The sequence below is a fragment of the Cyprinus carpio genome, chromosome A5, assembly GCF_018340385.1.
Source record: "Cyprinus carpio isolate SPL01 chromosome A5, ASM1834038v1, whole genome shotgun sequence".
Taxonomy (NCBI): Eukaryota; Metazoa; Chordata; class Actinopteri; order Cypriniformes; family Cyprinidae; genus Cyprinus; species Cyprinus carpio.
In genome coordinates this window covers 35941961-35956960 of record NC_056576.1, presented here as the reverse complement: position 1 = coordinate 35956960, position 15000 = coordinate 35941961, and the positions used below count along the sequence as shown (strand labels likewise).

At 38.5% G+C, this 15000-nt stretch overlaps 1 protein-coding gene across 1 annotated transcript in view; it reads left to right on the top strand.

Annotated features, from left to right (window-relative positions):
• LOC109062129 (ribosomal protein S6 kinase alpha-4-like) overlaps nucleotides 1–8151 on the top strand; it is a 20935-nt gene extending 12784 nt beyond the window's left edge. Inside the window, exons 14-18 of the mRNA XM_042757061.1 lie at nucleotides 63–233; nucleotides 2771–2962; nucleotides 4227–4386; nucleotides 4789–4952; nucleotides 6185–8151. Coding sequence (XP_042612995.1) covers nucleotides 63–233; nucleotides 2771–2962; nucleotides 4227–4386; nucleotides 4789–4952; nucleotides 6185–6397 — 900 coding nt within the window. The 3' untranslated portion in view covers nucleotides 6398–8151. The remainder of the gene's footprint in view (nucleotides 1–62; nucleotides 234–2770; nucleotides 2963–4226; nucleotides 4387–4788; nucleotides 4953–6184) is intronic.
• The last annotated feature ends 6849 nt before the right edge of the window (nucleotides 8152–15000 follow it).

Below are 15000 nucleotides of genomic sequence, written 5' to 3'. Positions count from 1 at the left end.
CACTACTCATTCTCACTTACGGTTTTCTATCCTCCTTGTTTCCTGTGTTCTGTCTCTGGCAGTATCATACGTATCTGGTGATGGAGCTGTTGCGTGGCGGAGAGCTGTTGGAGCGAATCAGGAAGAAGAAGGTGTTTGCAGAATGGGAGGCCAGTCAGCTGATGAAGAGCCTGGTGTCTGCGGTCAGCTACATGCACGAGGCTGGAGTCGTGCACCGAGACCTCAAACCAGAGGTAGAGAGACACACACTGAGGAGCTGGAGTCACAGATGGAGCGGTTCTTTTCTAGCTGCACCCGAGCAGCCACTCTGAACCTAGCTGTGTGCTGAAAACAACTCCAGACGGATAGCATTACGTCCCTGTGAGGTCTAGTTAGATCGTGAGGGATAGATGGAGCAGATCAGCATGAAAGGACAGCCAAAGGAATTAGATGTCAATGTTATGATATTTTAATTTTTAACTTTGATGGAATGCCTTGAAATGTATACACGACCGGTCAAAGGTCTGGGATCAGTAAGACTTGTAATGTTTTTAAAGAAGTCTCTTACTCTCATCAAGGCTGCATTTATTTGATCAAAAATACAGAAAAAAATTGTAATCTTGTAAAATGTTATTACAATGTAAAATAACGGTTTCTATTTTAATATCCTTTAAAATATAATTTATTTCTGTGATGCAAAGCTGAATTTCCATCATCATTACTCCAGTATAAAGTGTCACATGATCTTCAGAAATCATTCTGATATGATGATTTATTATTAGAATTATCAATGTTGCCAAATGTTTATTTTGAAACGGCGATACTTTTTTCAGGATTCTTCGACAAATAAAAAGTTAAAAAGAACAGCATTTATTTTAAAACATAAATCTTTTCTAACAATATAAATCTTTGCTATCACTTCTTAACAATTTAACACATCCTTGATGAATAAAAGTTTTAATTTCTTTCAAAAAAAAAAGAGAAAGAAATCTTTTCTAACAATATACACTACAGTTCAGTAAATTTTTGTTCTATTTTAAATAAATGTTCTTCTTTTTAACTTTTTATTCATCAAAGAATCCTGAAAAAGCATCACAGGTTCCAGAAGAATCTGAAGCAGCAGAACAGTTTCAGCTCTGATAATAAATCATCATATTATTATGATTTCTGAAGATCATGTGACACTGAAGACTGGAGTAATGATGCTGAAAATACAGCTGCACACCACAGAAATAAATTAGATTTGAATGTATATTAAAATAGGAAAAAGCTCCTTTAAAAAACAATAAAAATCAACAATATCACAAACTTTCCAACATTATTGATCAAATAAATGCATCCTTGATGTGCAGAAGAAACTCCTGTAAAGAACATTAAAAATCCTTCTGATCCCAAACGTTTGACCGTTACTGTCTATATTCAGTACCATTTTCAGTACCATGGGGAAATATTAAGAACATAAAATGTGAACTGTATTAACTGAAGTTAATTTTCTGATTACTAGGGCTGTGTAGTATAGTTAAAAAACTCAATTTTGACAGTATTTGATATGTATATCAGTGATTTTCAATTGTTCTTAAATGTAAAAAGGTGATTTATTTATTTATTTATTTGGTGCAGGATAGAACAGCTAATGTTAGAAAGTACATACAGATCATTTACTGCCACAACAGTCAACATCGTTGACAAAAATAATCAATTGCTAACAAAATGATAATAATAAAAATAGATATAGTGACCACTTACTGCTTTTTACCAAATTAACACGAAACAAACATTTAAAATTATATTTACTATAAAAAAATATGAAAAAGGTTCCTCAGACATAATATTAATAATAATAATAATAATAATAATTCTAAGACAGTATTATAATGGTATCACTTTATAAAAGGGTTCATTAGTTAAGATTAGTTAACTACTTTAGTTTACATGAACTAATAATGAACAACACTTCTACAGCGTTTAATGTTAATTTCAACATTTACTAATGCATTATTAAAATCAAAAGTTGTGCTTGTTAACATGAACTAGCAATGAACAACTATATTTCATTAACTAACATTAACAAAGATTAATAAATACTGTAACAAATGTGTTGTACTACATAACCAATGTTAACAAGTGACACCTTATTATAATACATTACTATTCTAACACAACTGCACAGTAAAAGGGCAAATATTTTATACTTAAAAGACTTCGTGTTTACACTACAGTCTGAATTTCTTCACTTGCAGGAGTTAAGCTCCTGAGAGACCTCTGTGTCGAGAGGTTTAGGTTTATTTTTGACAACACTAGTATGTAGATGTGTTGGTGTGTGAACAGCAAGCAGATGAAGGAAGGCAAGGAAGGACATCCTGGTATTTGAGTACATCAGTAGATGAGAAAACGATCAGCCTTAGCATGGTTTTAATCAGTTCTCTGTGAATGTTTGAAGGCATGTGTTGACCGCTAACTGGCCGTGCTCTGCTCAGATCTGCGGTGCGCTGTGTGATCATCACTCACAGTGTGCTTGATTTCACTCCCTCCGTGCTCCGTGTGCTGATCTGTCTCCGTGTGGAGGAACTTTAATGTGCCGTCCACATGCAGGTGAAAGCACTGTAGCGAGGGGCTGTCGACATTAATCTTCATCAGTGGGATTTTTTCCTAAATGAGATCTTTCAGCCCACACGCGCTGCAGGTTTGAATACGTTGCGATGTGAGAGTGTGAGAGCTCTCGTGGTTCATCGTGTCCGTGCTCCGCCGTGTGTCACGTGTTGTTTCTCTGTGTTTTCACTTCCTCCGGCAGAACGTGCTGTTTGCGGATGAGTCGGACGACTCGGTGTTGAAGGTGATTGATCTGGGGTTTGCGCGGTTGTTTCCGAGCGGCAGTGCCCCCCTGCAGACCCCCTGCTTCACCCTGCAGTACGCCGCGCCGGAGCTCTTCCACAGCTCGGGATACGACCAGGCCTGCGACCTCTGGAGCCTCGGGGTCATCCTGGTGGGTGTGTGTGTGTGTGTGTGTGTGTGTGTGTGTGTGCTTGAGGAGATTCATGTATTATGACGGATGAAGCACTGCTTTGGTCTGGACTGCCAGATGTATTGTTTTATTCACGGGAGAGCTCATTGTTTAAAGGTTGATACCTTAAACTGAATAAATAGAAAAGTAACAAAAATCTATTCCAGTAAATTCCAGAAGTAAACTTTACTTGTTCCTTCCAAACAAATCTGGTTACTGAAATCAGTGAGATGTTGCTGGAGATACACTCTAACACAAAGATGATCAAATCCATCCATCTATCTATTTATCTATCTATCTATCCATCTATCATCCATCCATCCATTTATCTATCCATCCATCTATCCATCCATTCATGGTTCTATCATCTATCTATCCGTCTATCTATCCATCCATCCATCCATCCGTCTATCTATTCATCTATCATCCATCCATCCGTCTATCTATCCATCTATCTATCCGTCTATCTATCCATCTATCTATCCGTCTATCTATCCATCTATCCATCCATCCGTCTATCTATTCATCTATCATCCATCTATCATCCATCCATCCATCCATCTGTCTATCTATCCATCTATCTATCCGTCTATCTATCCATCTATCTATCCGTCTATCTATCCATCTATCCATCCATCCGATCATCATCCATCCATCCATCCGCCATCGTCCGTCCATCCATCCATCCATCCATCCATCCGCCCGTCCGTCCGTCTATCTATCCGTCCATCATCCATCCATCCATCTATCGTTCTATCCATCCATCCATCCATATCTATCTGTCCATCCATCCATCTATCTATCTATCCATCTATCTATCCATTGATCCATCCATCCATCTATCTATATATGTTCTATCTATCTGTTCTATCTATCTATCATTCTATCATCATCTGTCTATCCATCCATCCATCGTTCTATCATCCATCCATCCATCCATGTTCTTTCTATCTGTCTATCTGTCTATCTATCTATCTATCTATCTATCTATCTATCTATCTATCTATCTATCTATCTATCTATCTATCTATCTATCTATCTATCAAACTGAACACCTTCTAATTCAATCTTTTAAAACCACTTCAAAACTTTGTCTAGGCTTTCTCAAAAGACATCAGATTTTGTCTGGACCATTTTTTTATTATTATTATTATTATTATTTTTTAATCTGTTTTTGTTTTATAATGTGACAGTTTGTTCAGAGTCTAATGCCGTGTGCTGATATTGTTGGTGTTGTTGTTGTTAGTACACCATGCTCTCCGGACAAGTTCCGTTCCAGAGTGAGAAGAAAGGAATGACATCATCGCACGCAGCTGACATCATGCACAAGATCAAAGAGGGAGATTTCTCATTGGACGGGGAAGCCTGGAGGGGCGTGTCTGAAGAAGCCAAAGATTTAGTGAGAGGTACTTACAATGAAACAATCTCTCTCTCTATATATATATATATTGTTCGTCCCAGTACTCCAAAATCAATAGGCAGTTCCTATGATTGGATATTATCCTCCCATATACAGAAAATCCATTTGGGTAACTTAAATGTGTGTCATTTAAATCAGATTTAATATTAGAGGATTCTTCAAGACTTGGAGTCTGTATTGATTACGACCGGGAATAGCTGTGAAATACGTTGTAATAGTTTTAAACCCCTCAAGAGCGTCTGATGAGTGATTCCTGACACATTGAGGCCAATCTCAGCACGAGTGCTTGTTGTTATATCTGATTATCTGATCATCTGATGGAGATGGATGAGGTTCAGTGCTCCGGTGGCTGAAGGATGAGCTTGCATGTCCCTCTTCATCTTCACAGGTCTGTTAACCGTGGATCCTGAGCGCCGGCTGAAGCTCTCGGCTCTGAAGGAGAACGCCTGGCTCCAGGGCGGCGGCGTCATGTCCTCCACACCGCTCTGCACCCCTGACGTCCTGGAGTCCACCGGCCCCACCGTCCGCACCTATGTCAATGCCACCTACAAGGTCCAGTATCTGCATTTAGTAGTGATGCACACGAGTCAAATTCTTGTGGAATAAAAGCACAGAAATGAGTTATTACACACTAGCAGTACCAGATGCAGTAACAGAAATAATGTTGGCACATTCTTTCCTTCTCCAGCATATTAGATGAGTCCGTTCATCTACAGCTTACCTGGATAAAATATAAAACACATTGGGATAAATGCTTCAGATATTCACTTTAAATGATGTAATCAATTCAGTCACAAAATTCAAAGCAAAACATATTTGAATATATGAATTAATTAGACTGTGTACTTAAATGGACAGTTCACCCAAAAATGAAAATGGTCATCGTTTACTCACACTCATGTCATTCATTTTTGATGTCTTCGAAACCTGAGAGATTTCTGTCCCTCCTTTAACATTCATCCATTCATTCAAAACCTTGCCTCTTTAAAAGATTCATTAAAAGTGATCCGTATGAGTTGAGTGGTTTGATTCAAGTCTTCTGAGAAGACACGATCACTTAAAGTGCCCCATTATGCCATTTTTAATCTTCCTAATATTGTTTCGGGAGTCTCCTACAATAGTTCTACATGCATGCAAGGTCAAAAAACACTTTCGTTTTCTCAAAACATGCATTTAATATCACCTCATTTTCCAGCGAATCCCAAACGATTCGTTTGAATCAGTTCTGAGATTCAGTCTCTCTAAACCCCTCCTTTCCCTGAGCCTGCTCTGCTCTGATTGGTCAGATGACTCAGTCTGTCAGCTTGTGTCAGAAACGACACACCCACTGCCATAGTTATGTATTTTGAATGCTCAATAGAAAATATGAACATCAGTTATTAATCATACTTACAGGCTGTGATTCAGTGGAGTCAGCCGATTCAAATAAACTGAGTACGGAGCTCATCTTCCAAGAGGAAGCGTTTGTGAATCCCGTCAGTAAAATGAAGGGAACCCAAAAAAAGATTGGGGTTGTTGTTTATATTTATGTTTATATAATTAATTTTAACCACTGATTCTTTGCATTAGAGATCTGCCTTCGTTAACTGCTGAGATTCAGATCATTTCTTTCATGATCTCTTTCTGATGCGTCCAGGTTTGATGGAATGGACTTTCAGTGCAGGGACAGAAAACCTTTGGTTGAAAAAACGATCTTGATTTTTGAAAGTATTTGAAATGAAGATGACCAGAAGCCCGTCTGCCGTGTGATCTGTATCCCGTATGAATGCTCTTTATTCACACAGGCGTTTAACCGGGGGAAGCGCGAGGGGTTTTTCCTCAAGAGCGTCGACAATGCACCGCTAGCGAAGCGCCGCAAGATGAAGATGACCAGCACTGGTGTGGAGACGAGACGCAGCTCCTCCTCCTCCTCCTCATCCTCCTCTTCCTCATCCGCTTCCCATTCCAAGACGCAGAACTGCCAGTCTTTGAATCCCCACGAGGAGCCCAAACTGTGACGTCTCCCGAAGCCTCTCTGATGCGCCGAGAGAGCGCATTACAGCAGAGGAAAGAGGATTTTGAGTCAGGACGGCCGTCTGTAAACACAGTGCCAAGGAAATGATCAACAGAGACTCCCGCGGCGTCATTTTAATGAATGTAAAAATGTTTTTAAAGAGATCTTTTAACTGCAAGAGATGAGTGAAACTGAGATCAGGGAAGGCTGGAATATTAGGGAAAGCCATATGTGAGCGTTAGAGTGGACTTCTGTTTTAATGATCCACGGAGCAAAGCTTTGTGTGAATCCTGTACACATCACTACATTCAGAAGTTTTCTCCATGTTTGCATGGCCAGAGTATTTTGAATGTTTTACATGTTTTACAAGTTGAAGTCAGACCACACAGAGTCACTGACTCTCCAGACGCTGATCCTATCCACGCTTTTTCTTATCCAATTATTTCTTGTCAAAGTCAAAAACACAATAATAATAATATATTATATTTTGAGGACTATTAAATATTAAAAATTCTTAATGAACCACAATTTCTCCCTGCCAAATTGCCATTACTGTAATTTTAAAAAAATATATTTTTTAACTAAAATCAGCACAAAATGTGTGCAAATGCAGAAGAAATGTCCTTGCAATTGTACTTTACTAATGTGGGGAAAAATATGGGAAAAAAAAAAAAATATATTTTCTTTGGCCATTATGGTCATGAAAAAAGTACTAAAAAATGGAAATCTTAATGCAAAATAATTTCTCTTTTGGTGCTTTTGTGGTGAAATACAGCCTGATGTTTGGGTCAGATTCACCTTCTTGCCTGGTGTGTTTTATCACGTGAAGTGTGTGGAGATCACTTCATATTCTGTCACTAACTGGACTGATTTCCAGAGGTTTGTGTGTATGACAACCAGGCGTGGACTTGCTTTTATTGGTGTTGTTGAGAAGTTGTGCTTCTTGAATGGTGACAGACTGGTGTCTGGAGGGATCCTGAGGTTCACCAGACACACATCAGTCCCTGCTGTTCTTAAGGGCTTTCACAATCACACGTCCACGCTGGCCTCCCTCCCTGTTTCCCGCTTTATTATCCGTCTTCACGGCCATCAGTCTCGCTGCGTTTGAGACCTGATGCACAAGTGTCGAGTCCTTCTGCGGTGTAAATTCACTTCGACTCAGACTGCGTGCTGAGCTGACGGTTTTATTAAGATGCAAACAGTAAAACACCTCCAGCAGTGTAATATAAACTCGGCTTTTCTTTTAAGAGCTGTGCAGCTGGCAGGTATGAACAATTCAAACAGATTGTTTGGCGCTGTTTTTATTGAAATAACACATTCGTCGTTTGTTTATGCCAAAATGGTGGGTTAATGGAGGATAATGAGAGTTTTGCACACGAGATGCACTAGTCTGGCTTGAGTGTTCACGAGCGATGCTTCTGTCAGCTGTTCATGGAAGGAGACGGTGATGTGAAAAGACTGGAACTAATGCGTATCGTCCAGGGGTTCAAACGCATGACTTTGCTCAGCGTCTGTAATCAAAGTGTCTTTCAGAAGGAGCTACATCATGCTGTGCGACAAAATAGGTTTGACTTCAGGCCTTTTAAAGGAATAGTTCACTCAAAAGGTAGAAATTGCTAAAAATGCCTGCACCCTCAGGTCATCCGAGATGAGCTTTTCTTCATCAGAACAGATTCGTAGAGACTCGTGGAGTGTATTATTGTGATGTTTTTATCAGCTGTTTGGACTCTCATTCTGACGGCACCCATTCACTGCAGAGCATCCATTGATGAGACACTGATGCAGTGCTACATTTCTACAAACCTGATGAAGAAACACTCATCCTGATCTCAGATGATCTGAGGAGGAGTCATTTTCAGCAAATCTTCATTTTGAGTGAACTTCAAGGGATGTATCAACGAACAGTGATTTTACACTATTAATTTTGTTAAATTTGAATCTCTGATTTCTTTTGTCGCACAAGTTTGTCATGTCAGTGTGTTTTGGGCTTTAAAAACTGTCATTTTTTATTTATTTCTTTTTACTTACTCTTTATATCTTTATTCAAAGTGTTAAGCTTTCTGCTCAATGTAGTTTAGTCTGTTTTTGTTTAATTTGTCAGTAAGAAAAAGTCGTCTGCTCTTATTAGATCATGCACTGCATTTGTTTTTCTTGTGGAACTTATACAAAAGTACATGTTTGATTGCGAAATTTTTAAAGGCATCTACAGTTTAATGATGAGCTTGCTGTCTCTCTTTAATGGCTTGAGTTTGTTCTGACTATATTATGTTCTGATTTGCATGTTTTTTTTTTCTTTTTCTTCAATTTTTCGATAAATTAAATGTTTTGTCTCTGCCAAAAAAAAAGAAAGAAGAAGTTTTGTAATAAAAAAGAATTCTAGAGCGGTCATGAAATACACTGTTGTAAGAATAAATGAGATGCATTGTTGTGCAGTAAGAACATCACTGAACCCAAAGTATTCTGCTCTCTAACTGTCTTTTCCCTTCTTAAGCCAGTAACGGTTTTATTGTTTTTATTTTTGTTGCTGTGATGTCTTTGGTGTTAATGTGACAGCTCAGATCCATTGCATTATCTCAGAGTCTTGTCTTAAAGGGGCAGTTCACACAAAAATGAAAATTCTGTCATCATGTACTCACCCAGATCGGTGGACAACTCTTGACTGCTGGCACAATGTGAAATAAATGAAAGTGAAATTACTTGGTCTTGTATAAATACAGTTAAATATTATTTTCATACTTTGATTAACATACTTTGACAATAACAGCTTGATATTGTAAATGATACATAAAATATTCACACACAAAGATGTTTTCAATTGTGTTAATCATATGTCCAGTGCTTCATCTCCGGTATACTCTTCACTTCTCTGCTGGTTACACAAAGCACACTTTATAGTGTGGTAGAAATGATGGAAAATATTGAGATGGTTTTATGATTTTTTCCTTTTTGCACAATCATGATTTTTAACAGCCTAATATTTATATGATGTTCATGGATTTTCTTGATCTCTAAAGGCTGTCTGATCAATCAATCAATCAATCAGCTTGTTCTGTGTAGAGTCATGATCCTTTAAACTGTCTAAAAAACTAAATCGCCCATAATCACAAATTCTTCTACAAAGTAATGTAATGTAAATTCAGATCGGTCCTCAATATGTAAATTATTCAGTCCCATTTCAGTTGAGTTTGATTCATCACACACTGAATCGTTTGCGGGGTTTCTCACACCGTGATCCAAACCCGAAGAGCTCTGAGGTCTGTGTCCTGATGCTGATGAAAGGCTAGAAGTGCTCCCGCTGAAGCTGCTAGACAGCGGATCACACTCACAATATTATCTCTGAATCTTCTGATAGGCCTAATTCTGACTCTTTCAGACGTGCATGACGTAATGCTCCTGCAGTAGCTGGTGAAGCACAGCAGATGTCAGTGACTGTACGCTGAAGGCATGGCGTCAAAACAGCCCTGATGCCGCTGTCGACGTGCCATTAATCAAAGTGATGTGCAAGCGGATCATTTGCATTGGAAATTGTGATATATGGAGCATGACACAAATGGATATGAATGGAACAGTAAATCAAAGAGATTCCATCAATTATAATTGGCCCCTTCTGGCTGTGACCCAAGGTCTGCTGAACGCACCGCTTATTATTTCAGAGGCTCCTTCCGTGCAAGCACACGTGTCTTCACATCAGTGCCAGACATGAATGAGACCTCCGCTGCTGCTCTTCAGCGTGACCCGTAGTAAGTGAAAGTGTCTGGCACTTTTAGGTTTACTAGTATCTGCCGGCTCTGGCTGCTGAATTATTGAGCTGACGGAGAGTGCGTGTGACCCCAGCTGAGCTTGATTTCATGCCATATCTTCAGATTTCTGCATCAATTTTTCATCTCGCCTTTCCAAAACAGCGTTTCATTATTAAAAAGCCAAATATGAGTAGAGCACTATGGCCCAGAGTGAAAGTGCATGATTGTTGCTTACTGTGACACCTCACTACTTCAACAACTTCTCCTCCTCAAAGCCAAAGCCCTGGAGGAGCTACAGTAGAAGACCGTCTGGTGCTTCTAGCTAGTTAAAACAGTCTCGCTGTAAACAAGCTACAGTAAAAAGTACAATAAAAGAAAAGTTGTACTTTAAGGTTTTATGTAGTATTTTTATGTTGTTATGTGGTATGGACAGCGTATCATAGCCCTTGGACCGATCAATATGATTGAACGAACATTTTTATGGTCCTATGCTTACCACAGACACTATAAACGTTTAGACCATAACAAAAAATCTTTTTGAATCAGATCACCTACCCTGCCTTTAATACTAATTGCATTATTTTAAGTGTCTCGTTCTGTGATAGTGTTTTGTATTTGTATATGACACAGTAAAACTTCTATAGTACCTCAGCTTGTTGAAAAAAGCTGCTTGTTATGCACTTTGATTTGTCATGTGGCTATATGGATTTTTGTAATTTAGTGCATTATTATTATTATTATTATTATTATTATTATTATTCCTTTTTCCTTAGTCTTATTTAAATGTTATTATTTCTGTTCTCAATGTCATATGTATGTATGTTTGTACCAAGAGCTCCTAAAAAAAAAAAAAAAAAAAAAAAAAATCCACACAATTGACGAATAAAACTCATTCTGATTCTGATTCTAAAGGAATAGTTCACCCAAAAATGTAAAAGTGCTCATCCTCAGGATCATCTAAGATGGACTGGAGTGTTGTGGATTATTGTGATGTTTTTATCAGCTGTTTGGACTCTCATTCTGACGGCACCCATTCACTGCAGATCATCCAATGAACAGACACTAGTAAAATTTAAGAAAATGGTATTCTGGCTGAAGAAACAAACTCATCTGCATATTGAGTATTTTTTTTATTTTATAATTTTTTGGGGTAAACTATTCCTTTAAGAGTATTTCAGTGAATGAAGTACACAGTTTTGTACTGTAAATTTAAGTTTAATATGTACAACTTAAAATATTGCTAGTTTTTCTGGCAACCACAGCTGATTTTTTTGAAACCCCTGTTTAACAGGATATGTTTTTACAGTGCACATTTTGTAATGCCAAGGATGGCATACAGCTCCCATTTGCCAAACTGTGCAGAATACATTTATAAGTATATTTAATCATTTAGCAGATGCTTTTATCCAAAGCAGATTACAAATGATGAGCAAGCATGTCCAGCAGTTTATCACATCTGCAGTGCTGATCTTCAGGAGCAGGTCCGAGTGCTACAGAAGCTAGAGATCAAGTACCAAATGCAGAAAAATACAGACGATATAGAACAGGCAGTGATTATAGATACTACCTTTGTTTAAGATGATAAAAGGAATGTTAACCCAAAACTGAAAGCTGTGATCATTTACTCCACCAGTATGCATCTATTTCTTATGCAGAACACAGAAGAAGATGTTCTGAAATCGGTCTCGGACACTCCGTGTTGTTTGGCACTCAAAGCATACGGGTTTGGAACAATAGCGTGAGTAAATGTCGACAGAATTTCTACTTTCAAATAATCCTGCAAATTTACATAAAAAAAGGAACATTTATTTCTAGTCCACAAAAGGTTCTTAGGGGAGCCCGGGATGTTTCTTCTATGGCAAAAACCCTCTTTTATTTTTATGTGAACTACTGTATTTAAAGACTGGACTGCACTTCACGGCTCTTTTGGGACAGTAAGCAATCACACAACACTCTAGCAAAACCTGACCACAGCTTACAATGAGTTACAACATCAAACTCTTCATTTCTACCAGACAGGCAGCACATAGCATACTGCACAGTACGCAGTCGACGGTACATTAGTACTCCACTATAAACATACTCTCACCTGCCTCCATCTTCCTCTCGCTCACTTACTGCACTCAGTAACATTTACACAAGATACTTTAATACTGCACTAGTCAACGTCTGAGAGCGGGTCTGAGACATCAAACTCTGCTACAGTACACACACACACACACACACACACAAACTGCAATGACAGTCATGTGGTCATATAATCATTTAAGTTTGAACAAAAGAGCCCTGCATTTATTTATTCGCCAGCTGGGCGTTTGCTGCATAAATGCCGCACTGGGACGATTTCAGGTTTGATTTTCACATCCTCAGCTGCAGCTTTCTGACCTTTCAGATTCACTTTGTGAAGTCTTTATGTGTGAAAGATTTCCCGCTCAAACTGAACTTTTTAACTCTCGAGATTGCCTTTATCATTGTAACACATCTCGAAAGATACAGACCATCCTTCATTAAACACAAACAATATCATTCATGTCTAATAGTGTGATGATGTGTTATGAGTTAGGGGCTAAAGTTAAATATTTAGGTTCAAGTCTGTGTTCAAATCAATATAATCAACGCAAAAGTAACAGAGATTCGTTTAATTGCCACTATCTATTCATCCATTTTTTTTATTGTTTTTATTCTAATATTCATGATAAATACTTACTGGACTGAAGCAATATTGATCTATGAATTATAGAAAATTCTTGTTAAAATGTGAATATGAAATATTAAACATCAGGCTCTTGAGGAATGTTTATTTGTCCATCTCTCAGTCGTGAGCGTTGATCATCAAACGAAGCATGTAATCATCTCCTCACTAAGACATGTCATTGAGAGACAGAGTGGTGACTGATATTTCTGTGCAGTATGCGAGTAGTCCGTTATATTGTTATAAAGAGCTCAAATCACATATTCTTTTCTTCCTCTGATTAAAACTGTGCTTTTTCTTCCTTGAATATGAGCTCCATATTCTCCTCTTACACTACATATGGTACATTAAAGCCTGATCTATCTAACATTATACTCAACAAAAACACATGCATTTATTTTTTTCTGATTTTTATTTTTAATATGGGTTTACAGGGTTAAATTATGTTGTTAATGGTTGGCAAGGCTGCCGAACAGTAGCCTAAAACAATGCCTGAATGCTTATGATTCTACTATTTGGTGATTGGTTAATAGATAATATTTTTATCAATTGTATTATTTTCTGACAGGTGACATCACATCAACTAGAACGTAAAGCAACTTTTTAACAGTAAGGTTCCTTTTTTTAACATTTAACTACATTTGATAGCATGAAATAACAATTAAAAAATACTCCTCAAGCATTTATTGATCTTAGTTAATGGTAATTTCAACATTAACTCACACATTATTAAAATCAGAAGTTGTTTATTAATATTATTTAATGGTTGCAAGCTAACATGAACTAATAATGAACAGTAGCATTTTCATTAACTAACCTTAGAGAAGACTAATAAATACTGTATCAGATGTGTTCACTGTTGGTTAATGTTAGTTATTAACTAATGTGGAGCTTATTGAAAAGTGTTACCACTGCTTTCTGAATAATGTGCTCTGATGAATCATGCATAATAAGAGCAGGAGCATGTGAAAACTGTCTTTATTTATTCACCCTTGTGTCATTCCCAATCCATGTGACTTTCTTTCTTCTGCTGCAAACAGAAGAAGATGTTTCGAAGAATGTCAACCTATGCCTTTAAGAAAGTAAATACTGAAAGAGTCCATTTAGATCTGGTGTTGACTTTAAGGTGAAGTTGAGTGAGTGTTCAGATGAGCAGGACTGCTGGGAGAACAGATGCTACAGCAATGATTCAGATCTCACAGAGACAGAGAGAGAAGAAACTAGAGAACTTAGCATACTTTTATTTGATATCCTGAGCACTGAGCTTCTCAGGCCCCACCTCAAACTCAGGCAACACATACACACAAAACGAGCAGCGCATGCGCGCACACACACACACACACACACACACACAGGCATACACAAACACACTCACGCATGCGCGCACACACACACACACACACACACACACACAGGCATACACACACACACACAGGCATACACAAACACACACACACACACACAGGCATGCACACACACACTCACGGACACTCACACACGCACACAAACACACTCACGCATGCACACACACACACACACAGGCATACACAAACACACTCACGCATGCACACACACACACACACACACACACACACACACACACACACACACACACACACACACACACACACACACAAAAAAATCACAACACAAACACACTCACACACACACACACACACACACAAACAAACACACTCAAACACACACACACACACACACACACACACACACACACACACAGGCATTCACACACACACTCAGGCATACACAAACACACTCACACACACACACACACACACACACACACACACACACACACTCAGGCATACACAAACACACTCACGCATGCACACACACACTCACACACACACACACACACACACACACACACACACACACACACACAGGCATACACAAACACACTCACGCATGCACACACACATTCACGGACACTCACACACACACACACAAACACACACACACACTCAGGCATGCACTGATTCAGTGTTTGCTGAAAAAAATCCATTTTCAGTCAGTGTGCTGTTTTAACCCCCCACCCGCCGCACTATTCTTCACTTCCATTAACCTCTCTCCTCACTGGCTCCATCCCTCGTTCCTCTCCTCTCACAGCTCTGTCGCTCGCCCCTCATCCCCCTCATCCCTTCATTTCTGGTT